At 37.5% G+C, this 13082-nt stretch overlaps 1 protein-coding gene across 1 annotated transcript; it reads right to left on the bottom strand.

The window, feature by feature from the left end:
• Window positions 1-6387: 6387 nt before the first annotated feature.
• CXCL10 (C-X-C motif chemokine ligand 10) lies at window positions 6388-12665 on the bottom strand. The gene is made up of 4 exons (XM_082390965.1): window positions 9667-12665; window positions 9026-9152; window positions 8706-8795; window positions 6388-8261 (listed from the first exon to the last, which is right to left on the bottom strand). The coding sequence occupies exons 1-4, from the start codon at window positions 9725-9727 to the stop codon at window positions 8228-8230; spliced, it is 312 nt and encodes a 103-aa protein (XP_082247091.1). The 5' UTR covers window positions 9728-12665; the 3' UTR covers window positions 6388-8227.
• Window positions 12666-13082: the final 417 nt, after the last annotated feature.

Raw genomic sequence — 13082 nt, 5'->3', positions numbered from 1 at the left:
AAGACACATATTAATCAAACTATCAAAAATTAAATACAAAGAAAAAATATTAAAAGCAGCAAGGGAAAAACAACAAATAACACACAACGGAATCCCCATAAGGTTAACAGCTGATCTTTCAGCAGAAACTCTGCAAGCCAGAAGGAAGTGGCAGGACATATTTAAAGTGATGAAAGGGAAAAACTTACAACCAAGATTACTCTACCCAGCAAGGATCTCATTCAGATTTGCTGGAGAAATTAAAATCTTTACAGACAAGCAAAAGCTAAGAGAATTCAGCACCACCAAACCTGCTTTACAACAAATGCTAAAGGAACTTCTCTAGGCAGGAAACACAAGAGAAGGAAAAGACCTACAATAACAAACCCAAAACAATTAACAATGGTAATAGGAACATACATATCAATAATTACCTTAAATGTAAATGGATTAAATGCTCCCACCAAAAGACATAGACTGGCTGAATGGATACAAAAACAAGACCCGTATATATGCTGTCTACAAGAGACCCACTTCAGACCTAGGGACACATACAGACTGAAAGTGAGGGGATGGAAAAAGATATTCCATGCAAATGGAAATCAAAAGAAAGCTGGAGTAGCAATTCTCATATCAGACAAAATAGACTTTAAAACAGACTATTACAAGAGACAAAGAAGGACACTACATAATGATCAAGGGATCAATCCAAGAAGAAGATATAACAATTGTAAATATTTATGCATCCAACATAGGAGCCCCTCAATATATAAGGCAAATACTAACAGCCATAAAAGGGGAAATCGACAGTAACACAATCATAGTAGGGGACTTTAACACCACACTTTCACCAATGGACAGATCATCCAAAATGAAAATAAATAAGGAAACACAAGCTTTAAATGATACATTAAACAAGATGGACTTAATTGACATTTATAGGCCATTCCATCCAAAAACAACAGAATACACTTTCTTCTCAAGTGCTCATGGGACATTCTCCAGAATAGATCATATCTTGTGTCACGAGTCAAGCCTTGGTAAATTTAAGAAAATTGAAATCATGTCAAGTATCTTTTCTGACCACAACGCTCTGAGACTAGATATCAATTGCAGGAAAAAAATCTGTAAAAAATACATGGAGGCTAAACAATACACTACATAATAACCAAGAGATCACTGAAGAAATCAAAGAGGAAATCAAAAAATACCTAGAAACAAATGACAATGAAAACACGATGACCCAAAACCTATGGGATGCAGCAAAAGCAGTTCTAAGAGGGAAGTTTATAGCAATACAATCCTACCTTAAGAAACAAGAAACACTTTTTTGGCCAACGGCATCGTAGAAGAAGTTTCCTGCTTTCCATTTGCTTTCATGAGGGCAGAGAGCAGAAGCAAGAAGTACAATCCTGCAGCCTGTGGAACAAAAACCACACTCACAGAAAGATAGAGAAGATGAAAAGGCAGAGGGCTATGTACCAGATGAATGAACAAGATAAAACCCCAGAAAAACAACTAAATGAAGTGGAGATAGGCAACCCTCAGAAAAAGAATTCAGAATAATGATAGTGAAGATGATCCAGGACCTCAGAAAGAGAATGGAGGCAAAGATCGAGAAGATGCAAGAAATGTTTAACAAAGACCTAGAAGAATTAAAGAACAAACAAACAGACATGAACAATACAATAACTGAAATGAAAACTACACTAGAAGGAATCAATAGCAGAATAACTGAGGCAGAAGAATGGATAAGTGACTTGAAAGACAGAATGGTGGAATTCACTGCGGCGGGACAGAATAAAGAAACGAGAATGAAAAGAAATGAAGACAGCCTAAGAGACCTCTGGGACAACATTAAACCCAACAACATTCACATTATAGGGTTCCCAGAAGGGGAAGACAGAGAGAAAGGACCCAAGAAAATATTTGAAGAGATTATAGGCGAAAACTTCCCTAACATGGGAAAGGAAATAGCCACCCAAGTCCAGGACGCGCAGAGAGTCCCATACAGGATAAACCCAAGGAGAAACACACCAAGACACATAGTAATCAAATTGGCAAAAATTAAAGACAAAGAAAAATTACTGAAAGCAGCAAGGAAAAAACGACAAATAACATACAAGGGAACTCCCATAAGGTTAACAGCTGATTTCTCAGCAGAAACTCTACAAGCCAGAAGGGAGTGGCATGACATATTTAAAGTGATGAAAGGGAAGAACCTACAACCAAGATTACTCTACCCAGCAAGGATCTCATTCAGATTCGATGGAGAAATCAAAAGCTTTACAGACAAGCAAAAGCTAAGAGAATTCAGCACCACCAAACCAGCTCTACAACAAATGCTAAAGGAGCTTCTCTAAGTGGGAAACACAAGAGAAGAAAAGGACCTACGAAAACAAACCCAAAACAATTAAGAAATAGGTAATGGGAACCTACATATCGATAATTACCTTAAACGTGAATGGATTAAATGCTCCAACCAAAAGACACAGGCTTGCTGAATGGATACCAAAACAAGACCCATCTATATGCTGTCTACAAGAGACCCACTTCAGACCTAGGGACACATACAGACTGAAAGTGAGGGGATGGTAAAAGATATTCCATACAAATGGAAATCAAAAGGAAGCTGGAATAGCAATACTCATATCAGATAAAATAGACTTTAAAATGAAGAATGTTACAAGAGACAAGGAAGGACACTACATAATGATCAAGGAATCAATCCAAGAAGAAGATATAACAATTATAAATATATATGCACCCAACATAGGGGCACCTCAATATATAAGGCAACTGCTAACAGCTCTAAAAGAGGAAATTGACAGGAACACAATAATAGTGGGGGCCTTTAACACCTCACTTACACCAATGGACAGATCATCCAAAATGAAAATAAATAAGGAAACAGAAGCTTTAAATGACACAATAGATCAGGTAGATTTAATTGATATTTGTAGGACATTCCATCCAAAAACAGCAGATTACACTTTCTTCTCAAGTGTGCACGGAACATTCTCCAGGATAGATCACATCTTGGGTCACAAATCAAGCCTCAGTAAATTTAAGAAAATTGAAATCATATCAAGCATCTTTTCTGACCACAACACTATGAGATTAGAAATGAATTGCAGGGAAAAGAACGTAAAAAACACAAAAACATGGAGGCTAAACAATACGTTACTAAATAACCAAGAGATCACTGAAGAAATCAAAGAGGAAATCAAAAAATACCTAGAGACAAATGACAATGAAAACACGACGATCCAAAACCTATGGGATGCAGCAAAAGCAGTTCTAACAGGGAAGTTTATAGCTATACAAGCCTACCTCAAGAAACAAGGAAAGTATCAAACAATCTAACCTTACACCTAAAGGAACTAGAGAAAGAAGAACAAACAAATCCCAGAGTTAGCAGAAGGAAAGAAATCATAAAGATCAGAGCAGAAATAAATGAAATAGAAACAAGAAAACAATAGCAAAGGTCAATAAAATTAAAGCTGGTTGTTTGAGAAGATAAACAAAATTGATAAACCATTATCCAGACTCATCGAGAAAAAGAGGGAGAGGACTCAAATCCAGAAAATTAGGAATGAAAAAGGAGAAGTGACAACAGACACCGCAGAAATACAAAGCATCCTAAGAGACTACGACAAGCAACTCTATGCCAATAAAATGGAAAACCTGGAAGAAATGGACAAATTCTTAGAAAGGTATAACCTTCCAAGACTGAACCAGGAAGAAATAGAAAATATGAACAGACCAATCACAAGTAAGGAAATTGAAACTGTGATTAAAAATCTTCCAACAAACAAAAGCCCAGGACCAGATGGCTTCACAGGTGAATTCTATCAAACGTTTAGAGAAGAGCTAACACCCATCCTTCTCAAACTCTTCCAAAAAATTGCAGAGGAAGGAACACTCCCAAACTCATTCTATGAGGCCACCATCACCCTGATACCAAAACCAGACAAAGATACTACAAAAAAAGAAAATTACAGACCAATATCACTGATGAATATAGATGCAAAAATCCTCAACAAACTACTAGCAAACAGAATCCAACAACACATTAAAAGGATCATACACCATGATCAAGTGGGATTTATCCCAGGGCTGCAAGGATTCTTCAATATACGCAAATCAATCAATGTGATAAACCATATTAACAAAGAAGAAAAACCATATGATCATCTCAATAGATGCAGAAAAAGCTTTTGACAAAATTCAACACCCATTTATGCTAAAAACTCTCCAGAAAGTGGGCATAGAGGGAACCTACCTCAACATAATAAAGACCATATATGACAAACCCACAGCAAACATCATTCTCAATGGTGAAAAACTGAAAGCAATTCTTCTAAGATCAGGAACAAGACAAGGATGTCCACTCTCACCACTGTTATTCAACATAGTTTTGTTAGTCCTAGCCATGGCAATCAGAGAAGAAAAAGAAATAAAAGGAATACAAATTGGAAAAGAAGAAGCAAAGCTGTCACTGATGGCAGATGACGTGATGCTATACATAGAGAATCCTAAAGATACCAACAGAAAACTACTAGAGCTAATCAATGAATTTGGTAAAGTTGCAGGATACAGAATTAATGCACATAAATCTCTTGCATTCCTATACACTAATGATGAAAAATCTGAAAGAGAAATTAAGGAAACACTCCCATTTACCATTGCCACAAAAAGAATAAAATACCTAGGAATAAACCTACCTATAGGAGACAAAAGACCTGTATACAGAAAACTCTAAGACCATGATGAAAGAAATTAAAGATGATACCAACAGATGGCGAGATATACCATGTTCTTTTTTTTTTTTTTTTATACCATGTTCTTGGTTGGAAGAATCAATATTGTGAAAATGAGTATACTACCCAAAGCAATCTACAGATTCAATGCAATCCCTATCAAACTACCAATGGCATTTTTTACGGAACTAGAACTAAAAATGTTAAAATTTGTATGGAGACACAAAAGACCCCGAATAGCCAAAGCAATCTTGAGGGGAAAAAACGGAGCTGGAGGAATCAGACTCCTTGACTTTAGACTATACTACAAAGTTACAGTAATCAAGACACTATGGTACTGGCACAAAAACAGAAATACAGATCAATGGAACAAGATAGAAAGCCCAGAGATAAACCCACACACATACGGTCACCTTATCTTTGATAAAGGAGGCAAGGATATACAGTGGAGAAAAGACAGTCTCTTCAATAAATGGTGCTGGGAAAACTGGACAGCTACATGTAAAAGAATGAAATTAGAACACTCCCTAACACCATATACAAAAATAAACTCATAATGGAGTAGAGACCTAAATGTAAGACCGGATACTATAAAACTGTTAGAGGAAAACATAGGAAGAACACCCTTTGACATAAATCACAGCAAGATATTTTTTGATCCACCTCCTAGAGTAATGAAAATAAAAACAAAAACAAATGGGACCTAATGGAACTTCAAAGCTTTTGCACAGCAAAGGAAACCATAAACAAGACAAAAAGAGAACCCTCAGAATGGGAGAAAATATTTGCAAACGAATCAACGGACAAAGGATTAATCTCCAAAATATATAAACAGCTCATGCAGCTCAATATCAAAAAAACAAAGAACCCAATCCAAAAATGGGCAGAAGACCTAAATAGACATTTCTCCACAGAAGATGTATAGATTGCCAACAAACACATGAAAAGATGGTCACCATGACCAATCATTAGAGAAATGCAAATCAAAACTACAATGAGGTATCTCCTCACACCAGTTAGAATGGGCTTCATCAGAAAATCTACAAACAACAAATGCTGGAGAGGGTGTGGAGAAAAGGGAACCCTCTTGCACTCTTGGCGGGAATGTAAATTGATACAGCCACTATGGAGAACAGTATGGAGGTTCCTTAAAAAACTAAAAGTAGAATTACCCTATGACCCAGCAATCCCACTACTGGGCATATACCCAGACAAAACCATAATTCAAAAAGATACATGCACCCCAATATTCATTGCAGCACTATTTACAATAGCCAGGTCATGGAAGCAACCTAAATGCCCATCAACAGACGAATGGATGAAGAAGATGTGGTACATATATACAGTGGAATATTACTCAGCCATAAAAAGGAATGAAATTGGGCCATTTGTTGAGACGTGGATGGATCTAGAGACTGTCATACAGAGTGAAGTAAGTCAGAAAGAGAAAAACAAACACTGTATGCTAACATATATGGAATCTAGAAAAAAAATGATTATGAAGAACCTAGGGGCAAGACGAGAATAAAGACACAGACCTACTAGAGAATGGAGTTGAGGACACGGGGAGGGGAAAGGGTAAGCTGGGACAAAGTGAGAGAGTGGTAGTGTATATATGGCCATATATACACTACCAAATGTGAAATAGATAACTAGTGGGAAACAGTCACATAGCACAGGGAGATCAGCTCCGTGCTTTGTGACCAGCTAGAAGGGTGGGATAGGGAGGGTGGGAGGGAGGGAGATGCAAGAGGGAAGAGATATGGGGATATATGTATACGTATAACTGATTCACTTCGTTATAAAGCAGAAACTAACACACCATTGTAAAGCAATTATACTCCAATAAAAACGTTAAAAAAAAAAAAAGAGCAAGTACGTGTCCCTGATTACTAATGAAATTGAGCATCTTTTCATATGTTAAGGGCTTGTGTTTTCTTCTTTTGTGAAATTCCTATTCATTTGTTTCCTGTTTTTCAGCTAGCTATCTTTTCCTTTTTTATTCATAGGAGTTCTCTATATGTTTTATTTTTTTAAAAATATTTTATTTATTTATTTTGGCTGCACTGGGTATTAGTTGCCTCGTGTGGGATCTTTTAGTTGTGGCATGTGGGATCTACTTCCCTGACCAGGGATTGAACCTGGGCCCCCTGCATTGGAAGCATGGCGTGTTAACCGCTGGACCACCAGGGAAGTCCCCTCTGTATGTTTTAGATACTAATAATTTACTAACTAAATGCATTGCAAATACCTTCTTGATGACAAATTGGATATGGGAGGCAAGGGAGAAGAAGGAGTGTAGAATTACTCCCAGAGTTCTCGTTTGGGGAACTGACTGGCTGATGGTGCTATTAAAGTAGGATATAGAATAGAGGAGGAGAAATAGATCTCGGGGAGAGAGGAATTAATTTAAGACATTTTGGAGTTTGGTGTTTCCGTGGGATGTTGAGTTGCAAATGTCTCATAGAAAGTTGGCTCTAAGGATCTGAAGCTCAGGCCAAGCTCTGTTATGCCACAGAAGTGCTGGAGGACTCCTGTATGATGGGCCTTCCAGGAGAATATAGTTGGAAGGAATATGGTAATTCTCAAACTCATTTGTCCTCTACCCATCCTTACTTCTTCTCTAGGCTATGGATTCTCCAATCTAAGCTTTTTAGGAAATAAATGTCCCAAATGACCCACCAGACACTTCATCTTAGTTATAATTACTTTATTATGTTTTGGTCTCTAAACAGTTAAATAATCTTTCTTAATATTTCTAGGAGAGAACATTACTTTTATTTTGAAAAGCATTCAGCATATTTGTCTTACATAACATGCAGAACATGTATCTAAATTTTAAAATTTCTCCCATTGCAGTACTTAATTACACAAGTTATTATATAAACACTGAAAACAATATAAGAAACATCTAAGAATTCTACTTTGTGTAGTCTTTGACTAAATAATACTATTTTCACATACATTTCCAGATATTTCTAGCTGCTTCTGTGTATTTGGAATTATGTATATAACACCCGGAAGAATATGGGCCCCTTGGAGGGATGGCAGTAGAAGCCCATGGAGTAAAGATCTTTCTTTAAAAGGCAGATTGTATTATTGCTTTGAATACCTTTTAGTTATTTGAGATTCTAAGATCCCTGATAAGCCCAGAGGGGGAAGACCCCTTCATAACCCCCTTTAAAAGATAGAAAAGGTGAGGAAGCTGTCAGTAGCAGGGCTAGGGCTTGGCACACTCATTAAGAATGTAGCGCCTCAGCGTAGCTTATAGTATAGTGCCAGGGCAGAGTTACTACCAAACAGCTCAGGACGATGAGCCATCCACCGCCCTACAGGAGCAGTAGCAGCTAATTTGGTGACTGTGGTTGGTCACCTTTTAGGAGAACTGCAATCCACGGACAATTAGGGCTTGACATATACTGTGTGTAGGGAAGTGACGGCAGAGGTAGCTTCTCTGTGGTCCATCCTTATCGGTAGTGCAGTGATTATGCCTCTTTCTGTGTTTGAGATCTTCTGGACCTGTAAGAAGAGAAGGAGAGTGTAAATGACTCTGACTTCAGTCTGAATTCTGCTTGGAACATGCTGAATTCATAGATAATCCTAAGTCTTCAGGTGAAGTGTGTAGTGAGCTTTCCTGCTGCTACGCAATGATTGTGGGTTACACGGGATGCTTTTTTAAGGCCAGGAAAAGCTTGGGGGAAATTTGGCATCTTTGCTTGGATAGTTATAGCTCTGCTTTAAGGTTAAAGTGACCTATTGACACTTCTAGACAGTAATCAGGGTAACTGTTGATACCACACAAGATGACACCTCAGTATATAAATAGACGGAGGTAGTGGAAGCATGGTGGTAACACCGTTTTAAGCCAAGAATTCCACAGGAATGCCTTATGCAGATATTTCTAACTTCCCAAGATCGACATTTCTTAAAGAGCAGTCCTTCTGCAAGCAATAGCAAACCTACCTGTTCTTGCTAATTGCTTTCAGTAAATTCTTGATGGTCTTAGACTCTGGATTAAGACATCTTTTCTCCCCGTTCTTTTTCATTGTGGCACTATAGAAGTAAATAGGAGTGAAAATATTTAAAACAATATTAGGCCAATAAAACAGATGGAATATACAGTTTTAAAGTCAGACATTTAGGTTTCATTTTAGATGTTTCCCTTTGCTGTACAGAAGTCTTAGAATCATCACAAACCCCTTACTGATTTTTGTAATCATCATCATGTATTTAATTGTATGATTACAACCAGGGAAGTAATCATTAGGTGGGATTTTACTCACATGATCTCAACACGTGGGCAAGATTGACTTGCAGGAATCACTTCAAGTTTTTCTAAGGACCTTGGATTAACAGGTCGATCACTGATCTTGATGCACGTACAGCGCGTAGTCCTAGAGAGAGGTATTTCTGCAGGAAAAGAGACAGGTACAGCAGACGACATTAGCTCAGTTTTCATTTTAGGCATTTAATGTGGATTGGGTAGTACTTAGCTGAACCTGTACCTCTGTGTAATCACATAGTCAATCTGTGATCATACAGCTCTGTATGATTAATTAGTTGATTCTCTGAAAGAATGGAATTGCAACTTATTGATTGTAAGATCATACCCTTGAGCCCAGATCATACAGTTACTTAAGTTAACTAAGGAGATACCTGTCTCATCCTCTTTCTCCTCCTTCCCTCACATTTTCTCTGTCTGTCCCTCTTCCTCTTCCACTCCCACCTTCCTCCTTCTCTCTTTCTTTCATTCCACTTGCTTCTCTGACTATAAACTCTGACCAGAAGGAATCTCTGCTCATTTACCCTTCATTTAAAAGGCAGGCTGTAAAACTTTTGCAAATACATTATTTCTGCACTTAAAGAATTTATACCCCGTCCTATTTCTGATCTTACAAATTAAATATCCCTTGATGTTCCTCACCTTGAGTTCCTCTCAGAGTCAGAAGGATAAGCCAGAAAATAAGAACAGCACTTTGGTTCATGGTGCTGCAACTGAAGGTTCTTCTGTAGTAGGCTCAGACTGCCTGAACAGTTGAAGAGTGTCTCCGAAAATGTCGGGCTAGGTTGCAGTATTTATTTGCAAAGGCACTTTCCCTCTCTAACTCTGATTGGATAACATTACAGTTGACTTGGGAAAATCTGTGTCTGTTCCTTGGGGAAGTCCCGTGTTGCAGAATCAAAGATATTATTTGTATTTATTGTGGCTTCTGAGTTATGGAATTTCCCTCCACCTCCTTTGTTTCAATAAGAGTGAGCTAGGTTTCACTTTCTAAATCATGAACTATTTCTTGAAAAACATAACTTTACTGCAAATATAAATACTTTTTAAAAAAATGGAACTTGGATTCTCATCTCGCACCTCCTGAAAAATGCAAATGTCAATTTAAACTCAAGTTAAAGTCTTAAACACAGTTTTAAAACGAGTAAGCCTTAATATTTGTTTTGAATCCATTTAAATTTGCAGCAGTAAGGCATGAATAGGAATATCTTACATTTATTCACTTTTTATGGGTTTCAGAGATGTTGTATACTTTCTTGTTTTATTTCTACAGTAATCCTGTAAGAAGGTAGGAAATTATTTTATATGTGGAAGAATAATCTTCAAGGTTAGATAACTGTGTTAGGTCATACAAAGGTTGCCATCCATTTATTCTAACTATGATGCTTTTCTTCCAACATTTATTTTAAATTTTGGTAATACTTTCAGAGGCTAGATAATTTTTTAAAATTCCACAGTAATAGCAATTTTTCAACCTTTGGAGGTAAATCTAATTTTTGGAAACAGTAATTTAGCCAAGCACTGCAGTGTTTGATCAGTATTACAGAGTAATAGGTTTGGTCTTCTTGGACAAGGTCAAAGATATAGAACTGGCAAGGTTCAAGGAATTCCAGAAGTGCTCTGATTATTCATAACATCATTAGAATAAGTGAATAACTTCCAACAGAATTATTTCTAGGGAAAACACTACTCATTTGGATATCTGATTTCTGGTATGTTATTAAACAAGTTTCATGTATTATAGTCAGTCCCTGAATGAAAACGTCGTAAGACAATATCCAGAATGGAGTAAGGAAAGGATTTGTAGCTATAGTAGGGTTATTGCAAAAAACAAAAGATGCTTTTTGAGGAAATAAACTTAAAAGAGGGGCATAAATAGAGACGGGAGAACAGAATGGAAATAGAGAGGTTGATTTAAGATAGGTACAGCTCTAAGAGAATGTCACATGCAAAGCAAAGGCAAAAAAGTGTTAGCCTTTGAGCTGGTAACATTGATAACTGAAATAAGCACAGTTTCAACTGGGCAAATAGGGCCAAATAGGGTCAAAACTTGGCCTCTTATCTTAGCATTCAGTAGTACTTGGCTGACACCATCAGTAAGAAGTAGGTGATACTCATGTAGTATAACATGTGTTGGAATTTCACCAATATCCAAGGGTTATATAGTCTGGTTGTGTTCTTTGCGAGTGATTGGCAACAGGGGATACAAAATGAAATACTATTCTAAATGCAGGCATCAGATGCAGGTGATACTTGGAACCTAGGAAAGTATCTGGGAGGTCTTTTCATAGTCAGCTAGGCTGCAACAATGTAGGGATAGTCCAGGGAAAGGTAGGTCTGCCATCCTAGGGTTAGACTAGTGTACCTGGCAGATACTGGCCTACAGCTTGGCATAGAGGCCAAGATAAAAGCCCGTATCTGCAAACTGGACACACATAAGACTTGGAACTTCAGGTACAGGAGATCCGTCATCAGAGCAGTGAGGTGTTGCTTGGGGAGGCGGAAATTGCTGGATCCCAGGTTGGTCTGTTCCAGGGACTGGGTAGAGCTAAGCTTCCCAGTGGGTAAGTCAGTGAGTAGACTTAACTGTGGGGAAACTGGAAGCTCAGAAGAAGGGGAAGTGAGGCAGAGACTGATAGAGCCAAGAAGACATTCACTCAGTAAAAAGGCCTTCTTCTGATGAGGGAAAGGTCTGTGCGAGACAGTGACATGGAGGGGCCCTCCCATGGCTGTTTGTGCAGAATAAAAATAGGACTGTGAGTAAAAATGCCAAACATTTTTTGGGGAAATGTCTGACATCATGGATGGAAGAGGCACTGAACAGTTCAACATTAAACAATAAAAAGATACATGGTGATAACTTTACTTTTGTTAGTATCTCAGTTCTCAGCTAAGATGCTGTCTATATAGCAAAGTAAAAGGAGAGTTGAGGTAGCTGCCTGCTAGTGGATTGTTGTTAATGAGAAAATATTTCTTATTTGTTTAATTGATTTTTAAAAGTATTACATAGCATTAACTGTATGCCAGGCGTTGTTTGAAGTGCTTTATGAATATTGACTTATTTAATCGTTAAATAATGACTCATGTTACCCAGTAACTAGCTCTAGAGTCCATTTTCTCAACAACTTTGTTATGCTGCCTCTCAGAGAGAACATTGTTCTTGATTTGGATTTCTGATTTCCATTCTATCTTAATTGGCTGAAGCCATCTTTGATGTTATTTTGATGCCTCAGTAATTAAACACCTAGAAAAGGTTTAAGATGTATCTATCTTGCACTGAATTCATACTGAAATGAAAAATGCTGTAGTATATATATGTTAAACACATATATACAGATATACACATATGTTAGTAAACAATCACATAGATACACATTTATTTACTTATAGTATTTTTAAAAGGTAGTTTTTTTGCCTAAAACAGTCCATGTTCAGTTGGATTCGTTTAATTAATTAATTAATTAATTATTTTAATTAATTAATTTCTGGCTGCATGGGTCTGCGTTTCTGCTTGCGGGCTTTCTCTAGTTGCGGCAAGCGGGGGCTACTCTTTGTTGTGATGCGCGGACTTCTCATTGTAGTGGCTTCTCTTGTTGCGGAGCACGGGCTCTAGGCACGCAGGCTTCAGTAGTTGTGGCGCAGGGGCTTAGTTGCTCCTTGGCATGTGGGATCTTCCCGGACCAGGGCTCGAACCCGTGTCCAATGCATTGGCAAGCAGATTCTTAACCACTGCACCACCAGGGAAGTCCCATTTTAGATTATATTGAACATTGTGATCCTGGGATTTTTGTGACTGGGGGAAAAAGACATTTATTTCTTCCTAGTTCTGATATTTGTATTCTAATTGTGTTAAAATATGTAAATTTTGTTTCTTTAAGAGTTGGGTTTTATTGCAATTTTTAAAACACTGCAATAGATTTAATCATTCAGCACCTTGTTATTTCTGCAACTAGACAATTCCTCGGTTATATTCATCAGCCTACTCAACTTCTCTTTCATCAGAAATATAGATGTCTCCCCAATTTTTTTTATATTCTTATTTTTAACTGCTGTGACTT

This window comes from Balaenoptera borealis, assembly GCF_965194805.1.
Source record: "Balaenoptera borealis genome assembly, chromosome: 4".
NCBI classification, from domain to species: domain Eukaryota; kingdom Metazoa; phylum Chordata; class Mammalia; order Artiodactyla; family Balaenopteridae; genus Balaenoptera; species Balaenoptera borealis.
Note: the sequence above shows the minus strand (reverse complement) of the source record. Positions and strands in the feature narration are given on the sequence as shown.